We start from the raw sequence: 16,952 nt of genomic DNA on the forward strand, positions 1-16,952 counted from the left end.
ATAGCGGAGCAGGGATTGGCTTGCCAACTGCCTCAGCAAGACACCAGGCTGTTTTGCCTCCTCAGTCCGCTCTTCATTGTTTGTTTGTTGATACCTAACAGCATAGTTAATTAAACCACTACTAAAGCATGTAATCAAAGGGCATCATTCCACTTCTCTGCTGATGTTTCCCTTCTCATCATCAAACCAGCAGCTGAATGGCAGGAGGAGCTGAGTGTCCCTGGAGTAGCAGATGAATAAAATGTTTTTCTAATTACTGCTGATGTATTTTGGTTTTTAAATCTCTGCTACTTGATTGGGAGCCACCCAGAGCTGGTTATAGGACGGGCGGCTATGGAAATGTTTTCAATAAATACTTCCAAGGCCACTCAAAGGATGGAGTAATTTCTACGCAGTCCAAAAGAGAGGGGGAAAATGACTTTAGAGAATTCCACGGCCTCTCCAAACCAGTAAGGAGCAAAAATGAAATCCCAAGTTGTATTTTCCCCAACAATTGGAAGTCGGAAGTCACAACCCATTAAAACAGAGGTCCTCAACCTTAAGGGCACAAGGAACAGGTTATGTGGAGACAGGTTTTTCCACAGACCGGAGGGGGCGTGGTTTTGTGTGCTGCCTGCATCCTGCTGATAGGGCTTTCCTTATTTGTGCGGACCGATTGCTGGCATCCTGTGGCCTGGTACTGGTTGGGGACCCCTGCCTTAAAACATATCCATTCCCTTTCAAACACACAGGCAGATAGAGACCTCTCCAATCTATCAGCCTGTTCACAAGAGAATGGGGATAGAATTAGGGATAGCATTAAAAACAACTACTGAACTCAAGGTGTACTCTTAACTCATTGGCCATTTTTGTTATCATAACCCAAAAGATACAGTATACCCAGCTCTCCCATTCTCCTTCCCATTTCCCATTCAGTCAGTGGGGAAGCCAGATTCACTTAACCACCATGTTACTAACTTAACAACTGCAGTGATTCACTTAACAACTGTTGCAAGATAGGTCATAGAATGGGGCCAAATTCACTTGGCAACTGTCTTGCTCAGCAACAGAAACGTTGGGCTCAGTTGTGGTTGTAAGTCATGCACTACCTATGTTTCATCAATTTATGGTTTTAGTGAAGTATCTTTCAGACCTGCACTAGCAATCCTTTGACTAATGTTTATTTTCATCCATTGGTTCACTCACAGTCCCTGTGGAAGGAAACCTCTCTGGACTCATGGCATTAGAAAGATACAGGATTGCATTGCCGTATATGTTTTATTTTTGATGGCAGATATTTCCAAATACTTACAGCCCTGCTGCAATGCATTCTAGTATCAAGGGCTTTCCTAACAAGGCCACGTAGCTCTTGTGTGTGCTCTCTGGCACAATTAGAATTGGTTTCTGGTATGAGAAAGTGTTGGCTGTGGGAAGAGAGAGAAGAAAAGAGTTACTTGATATCAGAAGACCACATGTGCAGATGGCCTATGCTGAGGGTAGGCAACTTTGGCTCTTTTATGACTCGTGGACTTCAACTCCCAGAATTTCTGAGCCAGCACCCTAACCCTAACCCTAACCCTAACCCCTGGCCTAGACCAACACAATTGCAGAACGTTTGGCTTTTGACTGACTTTATATTCACGTTCTGAGAGAAAAGAGTGTGTCATTGGCTCCACTAACTTACAGGCAGTTTGACACACACTCCTTCATAAAGCCTTCCTCAATTTCAAACTTTCTAAATGAGGTTATGACCTAGCCTTCCTTCCTTCCTTCCTTCCCTCCTTCCTTTCTTCTTTCTTTCTTTCTTTCTTTCTTTCTTTCTTTCTTTCTTTCTTTCTTTCTTTCTTTCTTTCTTTCTTTCTTTCTTCCTTCCTCCTTCCTTCCTTCCTTCCTTCCTTCCTTCCTTCCTTCCTTCCTTCCTTTCTTTCTTTTATATGCTGCCCATCTCACTCTGAAAAGCAACTCTAGGCAGCTTTAGCGATTCACTTGGATATTTCTCTTCCTCTTTAACTTTAACAACATGAGGTATACTAGACAGAGAGATAAGAGACCAGCTGAGTTCCCCCAATGAGATCTGTGATCATGAAGACTTCAACTTAATGTCCCCAGTTTTATTCATCAGTCTAACCACCACACCTTATTGTCTCTGTCATTGCTAGGAACATACAAAAGGGTTCTACACATCACTTCTCTAAGTCTTCATCTTTGCTGTAGTTTCTTCCTATTTCTGGTAAATCATTTAGTTTCTGAGCATTATATGATGATGATAAATAATGAATAATATTCTTCCATAATTCACTGCTACAAAGCTCTTCTCAGAGTTTTAAACTTTGCATGAATCTACCTCTCAATTTTCATAATTTCATCCCTGGTTATATCACAAACCCTATCTCCCCTTCTTTGATTCACTTAACTCTACACCCCTTAGGTACAAAGCAACAGTTTTTTGCTGCCAAATATTACAGGCAGTTTCCCCAAGTTAAAAAAAAAAGAAAGAAAGAAACATTCTACCTTATTCTGCATTGATCAGATGCATTTCGACTAATGTGTCCTTGAGGAAGATAATGCAGGACACAGAATACGGAATAGAATTAAAAAACAGAATAACATTCTTTTAATTACAGGAAGTCAGATTTGGGTTCAATGTTATATGAAAATTCCTAATGGTAAGAACTATTTGATAATGAAATTAATTGTCAGAAGAATTCTCCTTTGTGGATGTGTTCAATCAGAAGCTGGGCAATTATTAAATGGGGATATTTTCATTTGGGTGCCAGCATTGATCAGTGAACCAACAGCCTAGGTGAGTGCTTCCAGTTTTATGAAATAATGGCAATATTGGCCATAAAATACCAAGTGTGAAATATCAAAGAACTGTATTGAGAACCAAATGCTGTAGCGTTGCTCAATTTGTTGTCCATTAGATGCTTAGATTAGATTTCCCATGGAACTCCAACACATCTGGAGGGCAACAGGTTGGGAAAAACCGAAATACTAAATCTGAACCAAATGACTGACAACCTTCAGCAAAATCCATGGATAGAGCCTAATAAAGATTTCAGGCAAGAATTCATATCATAATTTTGCAGATTTCCACAAGAACTTCACACTTCCTATGTTAAGTCCATCATTTAAGATGGGTGGGCAGAAGACCGGGATAAAAAAATGTGGTCGATATCTTCCTGCAATAGCCAACTACTTCCTCACTCCATAACACAGAGCACCTCAACATAGGGTGTCCTGAAGACTTACTTGGAATGACTTTTAGCTCAATGGGTTCTTTCTGGATAATGAGTCGTGGACCTTGGAAATGGGCATTGCAGATATAGTCAGGTTGACTATCCTTCATCTGTACATTGGCAAAGTAGAGGTTTCCATCCTGGCCTACAGTGACTCGTTCATCTTGGGCAATGTGCTCAATCTCTGCAGAAAGAGAGGTGGGAAGGAGAAGAAGCAAATAAGACATAGCAAAGCAGAAAGAATTATCATAAGACAGCCAAATGCCAAGCCACTTTGCTTCTTGGCCCAAGAATCCATGAGATGAAAGAAAGAAAAGTTATTCTATTTCTTGTAAGTCATAATTATCATCTTCATGTGGAGATTTGGGAGGAGGTGTTCATAGCAGAGGAACTTCATTCTTTCCTGTGTTTCAAAAATGAATTTTGACTTCCAAAATAGGTTCCACACCCTTGGGAGTAACCAAAGTGTACATTAATCCCTGAGAGTGGAGGATTGGACCCATATTCTTTCCAGTCAAACCTTCTCTTTCCAACAAGAACATGTCTCCTAAAAGTTTACAGAAAGCCTTTCCTCTTTCTTACTTTCTCATATGTTCTGGGACTCAGGTTGGCATGTAATATATTCTGAAATGATCCAGCAGCCAGTTCAAAGCAGAACACCATACATAGTGCATTTATCTGAGTCTGTATCTTTAATCAGATTGTCTATGAGAGTTCAACATCTTTCTTGAATGACATGATCAAAGAATTACCTGGGAACATGTATTTGCAACTCTCCCATCTTCACCTACCCTGCCCCATTTACTATCCCCATCCATCTGCCACATCCAGATTCCTTCACTTCTGATAATTCCCCTTCACCTCTTGCCATCCATCAAAAGCACTTGGCTTACTGCCAGCTCTTCTAGTTCTTTGAGAAACTAATCAGTCCATGGGTTGTGTTTTGTCACAATCAAATTCACAGTCTTTGGAAAAGACAGTTTCTAATACTCACTGCTATTGAGCCAGTAGATTTTAGGTGGATCAGCACTGGTGGGTGGGTTACAGGGTAAGACTGTGTGGGTCCCTTCTTCTGCTGTGATGGGTGCCACCTCCTCCTTTGGCCACTGTGGGGCATCTGGAAGGCAATGAAGCAGGAATCGAAGTAATTAGTGAATAGGAGGAGGGTGAAGGGGAATTATCATGGAGAAAAAAAAACCGACTGTACATGGAGAGAAATTGTCTACATAGTCTCTGGGCTAGGTTTTTAATGTATCCAGTTATTCACTGTGCCTCAGGGAAAAATGTATTTTAACAAGTTTTTGATCATTACTCAGTGAGCGGACAGGCTTTGCCATACCCAGCCAATTAAAGCTGAAGCAGTTTACCAATTCACCTGCTGTCTCAGAGAACCAGTAGTCATTTATACACACTTGTTGAGATGCAACTTGAACCAAGGACTTCTTGACTCATGCTTGATTTCTGAAATCTTTATTAATACAACATCCTCAATAGCAACAGCAATAGCATTATTATTATTAATAGCAGGCAGATTTATTTTGAGAACTTCAGCCAAGATGAAGAATAAAGGATCACTGCTATTTTGGAGCAGAGACAGGATGTTCTTAAATCATCACTTATTAGCAGGGCTTTTTTTTTCTCATAGAACGCTCAGAATGGAGTTCCGGCACCTTTTTTTGGATGGAACCTTGTAGGGTAGGCAAGGCAGGTTGTATGACATGTGTGAGTTCCGGCACCTTTTTCTTTTACAAAAAAAGCACTGACTATTAGTGCTGAAAAATACATCCTTTCTGATGTCAGTGGGTGTCTACTTTCCTGTATCCCTCCAGCTTTTAAATCTTTCCTTCTTCCTTGACAGACATGCAGAAAGCAAAGCCGAGCAGGAGAGAAATAAGGCTGGAGAAGGAGGGTCTGGCAATTACATCACATGACACGATGATACCATGACAACTGTATCCATGGGAACAAGAGCAACCGGCTACACTCCGGGGAGTCCAGGCAGGTAAAAGGGAAAAAGACCCTGGCATAGACATTTATTGTAAGAGGGAGGAAGAAATTTACTTCTCAAAAAATTGGAAAGGCTGTATATGTGTGTGTAGACACCTTAAGCTGCATCATTGTGGGTCCTAAAATAAGCTTCATCAGCAAAGCCAGAATGAGAAATGTTTGTGTGTGAGGGTGTGTGCTTATGGCTGTGTGCAAGTGAAACAGAGCTGGAGGAAGGCAGAGAATTGGTGGGCACACTTATAAAAGAGGGAGGGAGAAGCAGGAAGGACACCTTGGGGGAGGCAGAAAGGTACTCACTCTCAACAATGATGCGGCTCTCAGAACTCACGGCTGTGCCCAATATGTTGCTGGCATAACACCGATACAGCCCATTGAACCTAGTTGGCACATTCCCATTGTTTGCATGGATGATCAGAGTCCCTGAGTTTTCCAACTGTTTTATCCCTTGCACCTGTTCTGGATCAAACTGTTCCCCATCCTTGGTCCAGCGGTACCTGCCCAAAGGAAAACACGTGAGAAAGGAAAGAGGGAAGGAGAAGGAAAAGGGGAATGCAATCTTCCTACCAAGTCCCTGTGCTATTTTTTTTAATAACCTCTGACTGGCAGGTTGGTCCATTTCTATAAATAACCTTGTTCTCAGTCTGCACCGATTAAGCTGGGTGCGACTGGCGGTGGAAATGTATGGTTGCGGGATTTAAAAGGAGGCAAACAATCATTCCTCTGACACACACACGAGAACTGGAGTAAGGAGAGAGAGAAATCAATTAGAGGAGAAGCAGAGGTCCAAGTAAGGTCAGGGACATTTCCAGCGTAGAAGGGAATAATGGAGATATTAAGAACAGAACAGAATTTAGGAGCATTGTGCACTGTGAAATGTCCAATATCGATAGTGGAAATCCCTTCCTAAAATCAGTCAGTCTCAGGGCTGTTCAGGTACCATCTTAGAAAAGTCAAATTCAAAGCTCTGAACTGCAATGAAAATTCAAGGATTTCTGCCAATAGATATACTACATGAAGGGTCCTTGGTGCTCTCTAAGCTGGCTTGTTTTCTTGCAGATGTTTCATTACCCTAACTAGGCAACATCATCAATGTCTGCAAGAAAACAAGCCAGCTCAGAGAGCACCAAGGACTCCTCATTTCAACCCTGAGCTACAAATATTCTCCTTCGTTGGTAGATATACGGTACATTATGGAGATAAGGACTATTTTTAGTTTGCTTTGTTCTGACTCAAAATTGGGACTTAGGCTTGAAACAGAGGAAGGTTATAGCTGGAAAAAGTTGAATTCATACAGGTTTGTTAATAGCAGAAATATTATGTCTCAGGATGTATATTATTACTCTATTGCCATTATCATCTTTGAAAAAACAGTGGTTAAGGCATCAGGCTAGAAACCCTGAGAACACAAGTTCTAGTCCTGCTTTAGTTACAAAACCAGCTGGGTGGCTTTGGGCCAGACACTCTCTCTCAGCCCTTGAAAGGAGGCAAGGACAAACCCCTCCTGAAGAAAACCTTGCCAAGAAAACTGCTGGGTCTATTCCCAGCAGTTGCAAGGAGTCAGGATTGAGTTGAAAGCGGAAAGAAGTGCACCAGCTAATTAGATACCATTTTTGTTTTCAATATTCTTTCTATCTATATTATCTCTACAATGCCTTTCCAAGGAAGTCTGTATTCTTAGCTCAATATAGAAATTGGATGAGTGAGGTTGACACTACACATCCACATACTCTTACACATTGAGAAAATTATAAAGAAACTGCGATTACCTAGTCCATCTCAGTCACAGAAAGTCACTGGAGGATTTTAGGTCAGTCACTCTCTCTCAGGCCAACTACCTTGATTGATTGATTGATTGATTGATTGATTGATTGATTATGTATCATCAATCAACCATGCTTAGTGACCACATAGATTTTTCCCCCCAAGATAATGTGTCCCTAGCTTGATTCTTCAGGTCCTCCAACAGTGCAGTCATTGCCACTGTAGCTGAGTTCATCCATCTTGCTGCTGGTCATCCTCTTCTCTTTTCTTCCATCTTTCCTAGCATCCTCAAACACCAAATTGGGCGTGTCTCTCTAACAATAACATTTTCCAGTATCAGCATGCAGAGGGCCTCTATTAATTAAAAAAAGTTTCTCCATGCCAAACTACATTGACTTGGGAGATAAATGATTAGATCTTCTGATTTTCTTTATGATTGGAGGGGGGGAGAAGAGGGAAGGGGATGCTAAATTAAATTATGGCCATAGCATTAGGGAATGGTAGTTAACTGTTTATATTCAAACTGTAGCCCCACCCCAACTCCTCCCCCCACCCCAAATAAAGCAGTTGATATTACACTCAAATACCTGCCTTGGGGAAAAGAGCAATTTTAACCAGAGAAATCAAAGAGGAATGAAATTCCTTAAGAAAAAAATAGATAAAACTATTTCCTCAGACCAATTCTTCCTTGCCTTTCCACAACACAAACAATTGTCTATTTATCAACAAGTAAAAGTAAGGAAAGATATGATTTGGTCTTTAGCTGTCAGAGAAATGGACAGAACTAACCTAGGATCCTAAGGAGAAAATTCCCACTAAAAGTTTTCCATTTGGAATGGAACTGGGATAAGGGAAACAACATTGAAGCTTGTCAATACTCACGTCACTGGGGGATTTCCAATAGCCTCCCATTTCAGGACAATCTCATCAGTGGGATATAAAACAATCTCCTTGTCTGGTTGTCTGGTGAATTCAGGAGGTTGTTGCACTAAGAAACAGAGAAGTGGGAAGGAAAATGAGCAATACAAAATTCCAACACATAAGGGACCACTGGTCTCATACTTTGAAGACCTCACCCTACCCAAGAATAATGTGATAGCCTCACACTGCAGACAGAGAATAAAGGTGTAGTAACATGCTATTCAGATCAGCAAAGCAATCACTGTTTGGCTTCTCTCCCATCCCAGCCCAATCACCATTATCATCACCATCACCCATTTCATGGAAGACTCACAGTTTGTCCGGTCAACTGCGTCAGCAAGAAAACAGCAAAAGAAAAAAAGAGAAGTGCTTATTAGTGATCATTCCACCATTCCTGTGCCTTAAGAAAAACATAAACATGCAGTTTGTGAGAGCAAGACTGAAAGGATGAAAAATGCAAAATCACAGCCAAATGAGCACATTTTAAATAGGAAGCTCAAGGGTGCAAGACAGAACCCATATGTGAGATGATCAGGTGCAGGTGAGAGTGAGGGGGAAAGCCAGCTGGATGTCAGCATGCCAAACTCAGTGAATGAGACAGTTGTGTTCCTCTGCACCATTAGAGAATTCAAAGCAAGGCAGTGTGCAAATACTAATTCTACAGAAAAACAGAGTGAGTAACAATCTGCATTTGAAAGCAGGACAGTTGAAGGAAACTCATCTGATAAAGTACAGAGTCTGGAATATTCATTGGAAGTAGAAAAATTACTTTCTCTAGCTTTTGTATAACTTAGATGCTGATGGCAAGCAAGAGATGATTGACTAATGGTTGGTTGTGCTGGTTCTAAAGCCCAAATCCCAGGGTGAAACAAATGCATCTGTTTGCTGTTGTTGTTGAGGAGAGGGTTAATTTTGTTGGTTTTGTAATATTTGTATGTTTGCTTCCTTTTCATTTTTTCATTAGTAAGAGATCTTGGAAGCAGCAAATTTGGGATGGGGAAAACTAGACTTTTACTGCCCATCTCCTCTCTTCTCTTAATTCAGATTTGCCAGTTTTTTTTAAAAAAAAACAGGAAAATATCATAGCCTGAATTCTAAGGAAAACTGTCCCTCACATCAGATTTTCCAACCTGACACTCTCCAGACATTTGAATTTCAATAAAACTAATTTGGTTATGATGAGTCAGATATTGAAGCCTGACACATCTGGAAGAGGAGATCAAATTGACAAAAGGTGACCTGTGAAGATTACCTCAGACTTCTCGTTGCTTGGCAAAATCATACCTCTTAACGTGGTATTCAGTACTTCTAAGAGAAAAATTATTGAGCTAAGCAAACTTGTGTTCCCATCAAAAGTTACCTGAAGACTCAAACAAATGAAATGGAGATTTTTTTTCAGTGTATTGTGAAATGATAGGAGACACCTTTTTCTTTAGTAGACAGTTCTGTTTAGAGCTTCCTTTGCTCTCTGAAATAGGGACACGGTGGCTCAGTGGGTTAGGATGCTGAACTTGTCGATCAGAAGGTCAGCAGTTTGGCGGGTCGAATCCTGAGTGCCGCGTAACAGAGTGAGCACCTGTTACTCGTCCCAGCTTCTGCCAACCTAGCAGTTCGAAAGCACGTAAAAATGCAAGTAGAAAAATAGGGACCACTATGGTGGGAAGGTAACAGCATTCTGTGTGCCTTTGGCATCTAGTCACGGAGACGTCCTTGGACAAGCGCTGGCTCTTCAGCTTTGAAACGGAGATGGGCACCAGCCCCTAGAGTTGGAAATGACTAGCACGCATGTGTGGGGAACCTTTACCTTTACCTTACTTTGCTCTCTGAATTGTCATTTGTATTTTAGAGTACACCTTAATGCAGAGAATACAGGCAAACAGGTGGGAGCAAAGAATGAGCTGTTTTGAAACATATGATACTATTTTGAAACTTTGCAGCATTATATTGTAGCACAGAACAAAAAATGCAAACTGAAAATACAATAATAGTACAGGTATAGTATATGGACATAATTGTAGGTGGAATGGATGCATGCATATGGACATTTAGAGAAGACATGCAGGTGACTCTATAACCACACTCAGCTCCACAAATCTATATTTATATGTAAGATATGTTCAAAACAGGTTGTTCTATCCCACAGGAAGTACTACCACAAGTATCAAGTTTAGAGCAACACATTTTATATTTGGGATGCCTGTTTCAAACTGACATAGTTCCTGGTGAGGTTGGAACAGTGTCTAAGCAGTGTTAGATTAGCCCATTTCATGTTCAAAATATTTTATATTTGAAAAATTTTGCACATCTCTCTCTCTCTCTCTCTCTTTCTCTCTCTCTCTCTCTCTCTCTCTCTCACACACACACACACACAAAACAAAATGACTAATGGGACAATTATTCTAAAATGCTTTTAATTAAGTCAGTGGATTAATCCAACTGAATATTATCTACATTGGCTATCAGTAACTCTTCCGGATATTAGGACACATCTAGATGATGCCAAGATCTAAATGCAGGATATTTTGTATGCAAAGCATGTGTGCTTTATTATAAAACCACAATCTATTCTCTTCTTTATTTCACTGGTTAATCAGCACAATGAGACAATGCACTTTACATTAAGTGCTACATTTTCATTCAGTTCCCTATAAGAAAAGTTGCCAGACATTTCTAGGGACAATGAACAGAACCATCAGAGTTGTACATGGCTAGCTGGTTGTGTGCTGTTCAGGACTGCCATTGGACTGGGGAGGAAAAAGTGCTGAAATGGTATCCTTAGCATCAGTGACAATGTAGAAAAGAGCAGGTGAAGTTTTCACAGCAGGGAAATAAATACTATTGCTTATGAATGTCTGCAGATCACAATGCCCTTGCAGGGAATGGTTTATAACCTGAGGGTCTTATTGTGGATACGCTATGTGTAGAAAGACATTTCCTATGCCGGTGTGTTTACACTTCCTTACTGATCAAACATGTCATGGAGGAGGCCAAACATTCACCTAGCCTCCTCAACCCCCTTAATTTAACAAGCTGAATTGATTCTTATAGGAAGTGTTGTGTTTGGTTGAGTCAGCGACAGGTTGGAAAGAAGCTCCGATCCAATTAGCGGAGGGAAAGGGTCTCCAGGGATCTCCTTGCCTACTCATCCAGACAGAATGGGAGAGGAGAAGCAAAACACACAAACACAGAGTAAGGGCAGAGTGGTGGTGGAATGGGACAGTAATAATAATAAAGAACTTAAACAGAAAGGTGAAATTTTATGAGCTTATTAGAGAAAGAGTTTGCATCCACTGTATCACTGCTGTAAACTAAGATTTGCAAACCGTAACATGATTCCAGAGGGCTGTTGGAATCAATCATTATTTAGAAACAGAAGTGATTTTGATTTAATTTTTAAAAAGTTTGGAGAAGGGACCTCAAAATTACAGTATATTAATAGATACAATATAATTTGGGGGTCTTTTGGACATCAAATCAATAAATATTGATAAGAATCAATAGCTAAAATTAGAAAATTATTCACTTTGGGAAGAAACTAATTTGCATACAATTTATGAAATGTAAAAAAAAAGTTAATACCCTATAATTTATAGTGGGATATACATTACTTCTAATAAATAGGATTATGTTGTATATGAACTGAATTAGAGCCTGCCTATTCTAAACTGTGTCTGTAACCTGTAGCAATAGTAAGAGACCCACAAGCAATTCAGTTTATGAGCTAAAGAGAAAGAGTGCTGACTCTTTCCCTTCTCAGTTGGTTATTAGATTGTTTAAAACAACTGATACAACAACAGGATTATACATATTCCTGAAATTGTATTTAAATATTATTGAAATTAATCTCAATTTGGCAAATTTCTCTTTTGTTCAATAGCACCATATTTTGCAATGCTTTGTTTTGTTCTGAATCCAGCACTTGAAGATTTTAGGATCTGAAGTATCAGTACAGTACAGTTTTCCCCAAAACTGGTGCCTTCTGGATGGCTGCAATGGCTAGGATTTATGGAAGATACTTATATATCTGAAACAGCACAAATCAATGTCTGAGCTCTTTCATCACAACCAAACTATAACGCAATTTGTTACATTATGTGAATGCGGTTTGTTGTGTGAATCTAGCCACTAGCTTGTAAATCTTAGAAATGTGTACAATGTATGACTAAACAACCAAAGTCATAAAATAGGGACTGTATTTTGTGGGCTTGCTTATATCCATATCCAGCCTTTGATTTCATGCAGAAAGACAACCAGTTTGATCTAATTATTGAGGCACCAAGCTAGAAAGCGACAGACTGTGAGTTCACATCTCACCTTAGCCATGAAAGCTGGCTGGGACCAGTCACTTTCTCTCAGCCCAAACCAGCTCACAGGACTGTTGTTCTGGGAAAAATAGGATGAGGGAGGTCTGTTGGAGTGTTTTTTTGATGGAGGAGTCTATATCTATCATGCGTGAATTAAAATATGTCTCAGTCTCCCAGTCTTGCAATTTATTATTTGCTGAGATACAACAGCAATTTAAAATCAAGAATGGACCAGAATATTTCTTTCTTATTTTAGGATCTGTTTCTTTTTATTTTTTTAATCATAATTTACCCATCATACTACTGTATTGTGGCTTGCATTAATAATTTTGGGTTAAACAGTGCCCCCTCCCAACTTGATTCTTGGACAATATCAGTAACAATTAGTATCTCAAAAAATGCAGCCATTAGGGCTTGTCACAAAACATTTACATGGCACAGATGGATGTCACCAAAATTATGTCACCAAAATGCATAAAGCTCAACATCTACATATAAATGTTCTCATATGCTTAAGTCTACTTCTAAAACCTTATGCCAAATAACTAGATTAAAAAAAATCAGGCTAACACCGTCAAGGAAATGGCTTTTCAGTAGTCACACCCTTAGCACAGAGTTCCCTGACACTAAAGATCCATCAGACCGGCTTCACCTTGGCCCTTAATATCCTGTCCAAAAACATCATATTTATTCCATGAAATCATTGTAGGAGATTGGTTTAAATCAAGAGTATGCAACACAGGGCTTGTGGACCTGCCATTTGGCTCCTATCAGACTCTCTGGCCCACTTTTTAAAGATTCCTTTGATACAACCATTATTATTTTCATGAAGCTGACTTATTACAAAATAATGCACCAGATTCTTAGCATAAATTTTATTTAGACAAACATATGTTTCTTTTCAGACTTTCACAACCTCCAGATGGTTAGATTCCAACGTACACTGAATACAGATAAAAATCCTCCTTTCACCCATGTCTCTTTTGCATTAAACAAAAGTCCAACTTTAATGCAAGCATATCTCCTGCTATCACATCCAAGGGTATAAATTATGCCTAACAGAGAAGTTGCCAAATAGGAAGGACCATTTTGTTCCACAGATCTAGACGTTTTAAAAAAAAATTAAAGCACATCAGGGTTCTTTTTCCCCCCATTGTTCTCCTCTGCTTCAATGTACACTTTGATTAACTGAACAAGACAAAAGAATCCATGCTTATTAGCTGTAGCACCACAAGATAAAACCTCACGAAGGGATGATATTCATGGGAGCAGCAGAGGCTAACCTTGAATGCTCTCCCTAGCGTTAAAGACAATAGCTGCTTCCTGGTTTCTGAGTGCTGTCCTTGGTACTGAAAACTGGTCGGTGTTAAAAAGCTTGTTGGGACGATCAAGCAAGAAGATTCCAAACTACCACTGAAACCAGTATGCAAAAGACAAGAAGGTAAGATTTGTAACTCCTCCTATTTTTGGCAAATTATAGTAAGTATAAACTACAGCCTGGGAGTGTTGTGCAGCAACGACTATTGCAATTTGATCTGGTAAATAGGTAACTGGATTTCAATCTAGAATATGATTCATATTATATAAAAATATTCCATATAACATGGATTGCCTGATTATATAGACTACAGAAAAAGTGGTCCTGGATGAATGTGGACTGAATATAAAACAAGGTTTCCAGCACCTAACAAACTTAGGGTTTTTAGTCATAGACAGAATGAATAAGTTTTGACTGCAAAACAAATATAACAAGAGCAAATGGACCGAGATAGAAAGTTATAGGTCAGTGATGGCAAACCTTTTAGAGCCCAAGTGCCCAAACTGCAACCCCAAACCCACTTATGTATCGTCGGGTACCGGGTGGGTGTGGCCAATTGGGTGAGTGTGGCCCATTGGGTGGGCGTGGCTGCCGTGGTAACGGCAGACTGGGTGGGACTAAAAAGTTCAATCAATCAATTCCACCTTGCGAGATCTTTTTTTGTCCTGCGAGAAGTTGAAATTGATTGATTGAACCTTTTTTTTTGCACATGGCAGCAGAGGCCTATAGCCAAAAGGTTTTATAAAACTCAGCTGAAGGCCTAGGACTGGGGCAACGGCGCACGTGCCCACAGAGAGCACTCTGCGTGCCACCTGTGGCACATGTGCCATAGGTTCGCCACCATGGTTATAGATGTATATAGAGAAATATAAGCAATAATATTATCAAAAAGATGGGTAAGAATTAAAACAAAAGGCAATGCATGAATCAGGGAATGAGTATGGTATAAGCAAAGAGTTTTCAAAGACAGAAAATTATGTAGTAAATGGTGTTGGTGTAAACTATGTCTAGTTAATACATATTTTGTTCTTGCATAGCAATGCCTAGCCAAAATAAATAACGTGATGACTTTATATGTTCATATATGCAGAAGATAAAAGGGTAACTTCCACTATTAACATTGTAGATGATTGTCTATTAAAACTGTTTGTCTCCTTTTAAATGGTATTATGAACAATCTAAGTGTTGTGAAATGTCAGAAAAATAAAATTATTTGCACACAGCAAATATCAAAGAATGTAGAGAAATGTACATGGCTAGTAAGTAGTTCACTTAATGATGGCATGCTATTTAGAACTAATATCATAAAGCTGAGATGCAGCAAGTGGGTGCAAAAAAACCTCTTCAGCACTGGACTTGGTGATTCTTGTTTCCCCATTTATCTTTCTTCTCTTTTCATAAATCAGGCAGAATCACCCATTTATATTGATCAACATCAATATAGGTAATCTTCAACTTACAACTACAGTTAGGTCCAAACTTTTTGTTGCTAACAAAGAATTTGTTAAGTGAGTCACACCCAACTTTACAATATTTTTGCCATGGTTTTTAAGCAAATTATTGCAGTTGTTAAGTGAATCATGCAGTTGTTCAGCGAATCTGGCTTCCCCCATAGACTTTGCTTGCAAGAAGACAGCTGGGAAGGTTGTTAATGGGAATCATGTGATCCTGGGATGTTGCAACCATGGTAAATACATGCCAGTTGCCAAGTGCCCAAAGTTTGATTATGTGACCATGAGGGTGCTGTGACAGTCATAACTGTGAGAACCGGTCATAAGTAACTATTACAGTCCCTCTGTAACTTCAAAATGGTTGTTAAATGAATGGTTGTAACTTGAGAACTACCTGTATAACCTCTCTTATTTGAGGGGAGTGTGTGTACTGTTAGGGTGGCAGTATGAGTTGTTAACCCAAGGGGGTCCTTCTCCTAGATTTCTGATGATACTGCTTAGATGGAGATGTGGGACATTAGAAAAGTTACTATCATAAATAATAGGAAAGATAGTGGCTGGAGAGCAGTCTCCCTCTTAACTACGGATGTCCTTGGGTAGCTCTGAGCATCTGTCAAAGCGGGAACATCCAATGTTAGCAGCGTGTTCTCTCTCTGTGTGTGTGTGTCTCTGTCTCTCTTTCTGTCTCTCTCTCTCTGTCTCTCTCTCTGTCTCTCTCTCTCTGTGTCTCTCTCTCTCTGTGTCTCTCTCTCTCTCTCTCCCCTCCCTCCCTCCATCTCTCCCTCTCCCTGTTTTTATCTTTCCATCCAACCTATCTCACAGAGTTGTTTGGGAATAAAAGTGGTGAGACTCTTTTCTGTGTCTGTCACCTTGCGCTCTCACAGAAGTAGCAGAATATTAATTCAATTAAGAAAACAGAGAAAAGTGCCTTAAACACAATTCTCTGTGACTCCAATAAAACATTGAAAATGAAACACTTATACACCTCCAAATCACGTGTCTTCAGAACATTTCTGTGCTGTTTCATCACTCCACAAATTGGTCCAGAACTAACAAAAGACAGCCAAGATGCCTCACAGACCCTCCCCCTCGTGAAATCTATATCCAGGGAGAGCTCCCACCCTTCCCATTTTGAAACACATGCAGCAGAAAATCTTTGCTACTCACAGCCTTCAGGAAACTTGATGGATTCGGCTGGATCACACAGAATCAGAACCAGCGGCCACAGCATCAGCAGACAGGCTGGAGTTGAGGCCATCTTCTCTGGCAACACAGGCCAGGCCTCCTTTCCTCACCTGGGTAGCAGTATAACCAAGAAGGAGACAGCTGCATGCAAGTCCTAACGTGACTTGTGGCTGAAGAAAGAACAAGAGAAAGAGCATGCATTAGCAAAAAAAAAACAACAAAAAAACACGAGTGTACATTGGTTTCCTTCCCCCTCCCAGTGAAATGTCCTTTCCCCAAGGACAGTAGTGCAGACTGCAAAACAGATAGGAGGAAAGCAGTGAAGCCCAGTGTTTGCTTGTTTGTATCATCTCCAGTCCAACTTGTTGGAGGAGCATGCTGTGTGAAGTGGATACGCAATTAGTGAGGCATCCTTCTTTTCACAATGACTATTAAAATAGTGGGGACAGGAAGAGGGTCACAAAGAGAAATAGAAATTAGGATATCCTTAAATTAAAATAAAGGCGGAGTACACCCCAAATCGGAGAATTTGTCCTGGAATGTCTTTTCAGTACGGAAGGGGACAGCTTCTTTTGTTCAGGGAGAGAGAATGGATGGCAAGAAGGCAGAGTGGAGGGGGTGGGAATCTGGAGAACGTTTTATGAGGGTGGGTGTTGAAGGGAGAAAAAGAAAAAAGAAAGGAGCTCGTGCAAGGACTAATGGAAAAGAACCGAGGGTTGATGGATGGAAATAGCAGAGTAAGGAGAATGGGAGAGAGGCGAGAGGCAGATAAACAGAGTAATAAAAT

The 16,952-nt window shown here is 40.1% G+C and overlaps 1 protein-coding gene across 1 annotated transcript in view; it reads right to left on the reverse strand.

Moving 5' to 3' along the window:
* Positions 1-16,260, reverse strand: part of L1CAM (L1 cell adhesion molecule) — an 80,386-nt gene extending 64,126 nt beyond the window's left edge. The window contains exons 1-6 of the mRNA XM_083355811.1: positions 16,148-16,260; positions 7,869-7,974; positions 5,523-5,719; positions 4,213-4,335; positions 3,232-3,402; positions 1,292-1,403 (exon numbers count right to left, since the gene is read on the reverse strand). Of these exons, the coding sequence (XP_083211937.1) occupies positions 1,292-1,403; positions 3,232-3,402; positions 4,213-4,335; positions 5,523-5,719; positions 7,869-7,974; positions 16,148-16,238 (800 nt within the window). The 5' untranslated portion in view covers positions 16,239-16,260. The remainder of the gene's footprint in view (positions 1-1,291; positions 1,404-3,231; positions 3,403-4,212; positions 4,336-5,522; positions 5,720-7,868; positions 7,975-16,147) is intronic.
* Positions 16,261-16,952: the final 692 nt, after the last annotated feature.

The sequence above is a fragment of the Vipera ursinii genome (genome assembly GCF_947247035.1).
Source record: "Vipera ursinii genome assembly, chromosome: 2".
NCBI lineage: Eukaryota > Metazoa > Chordata > Lepidosauria > Squamata > Viperidae > Vipera > Vipera ursinii.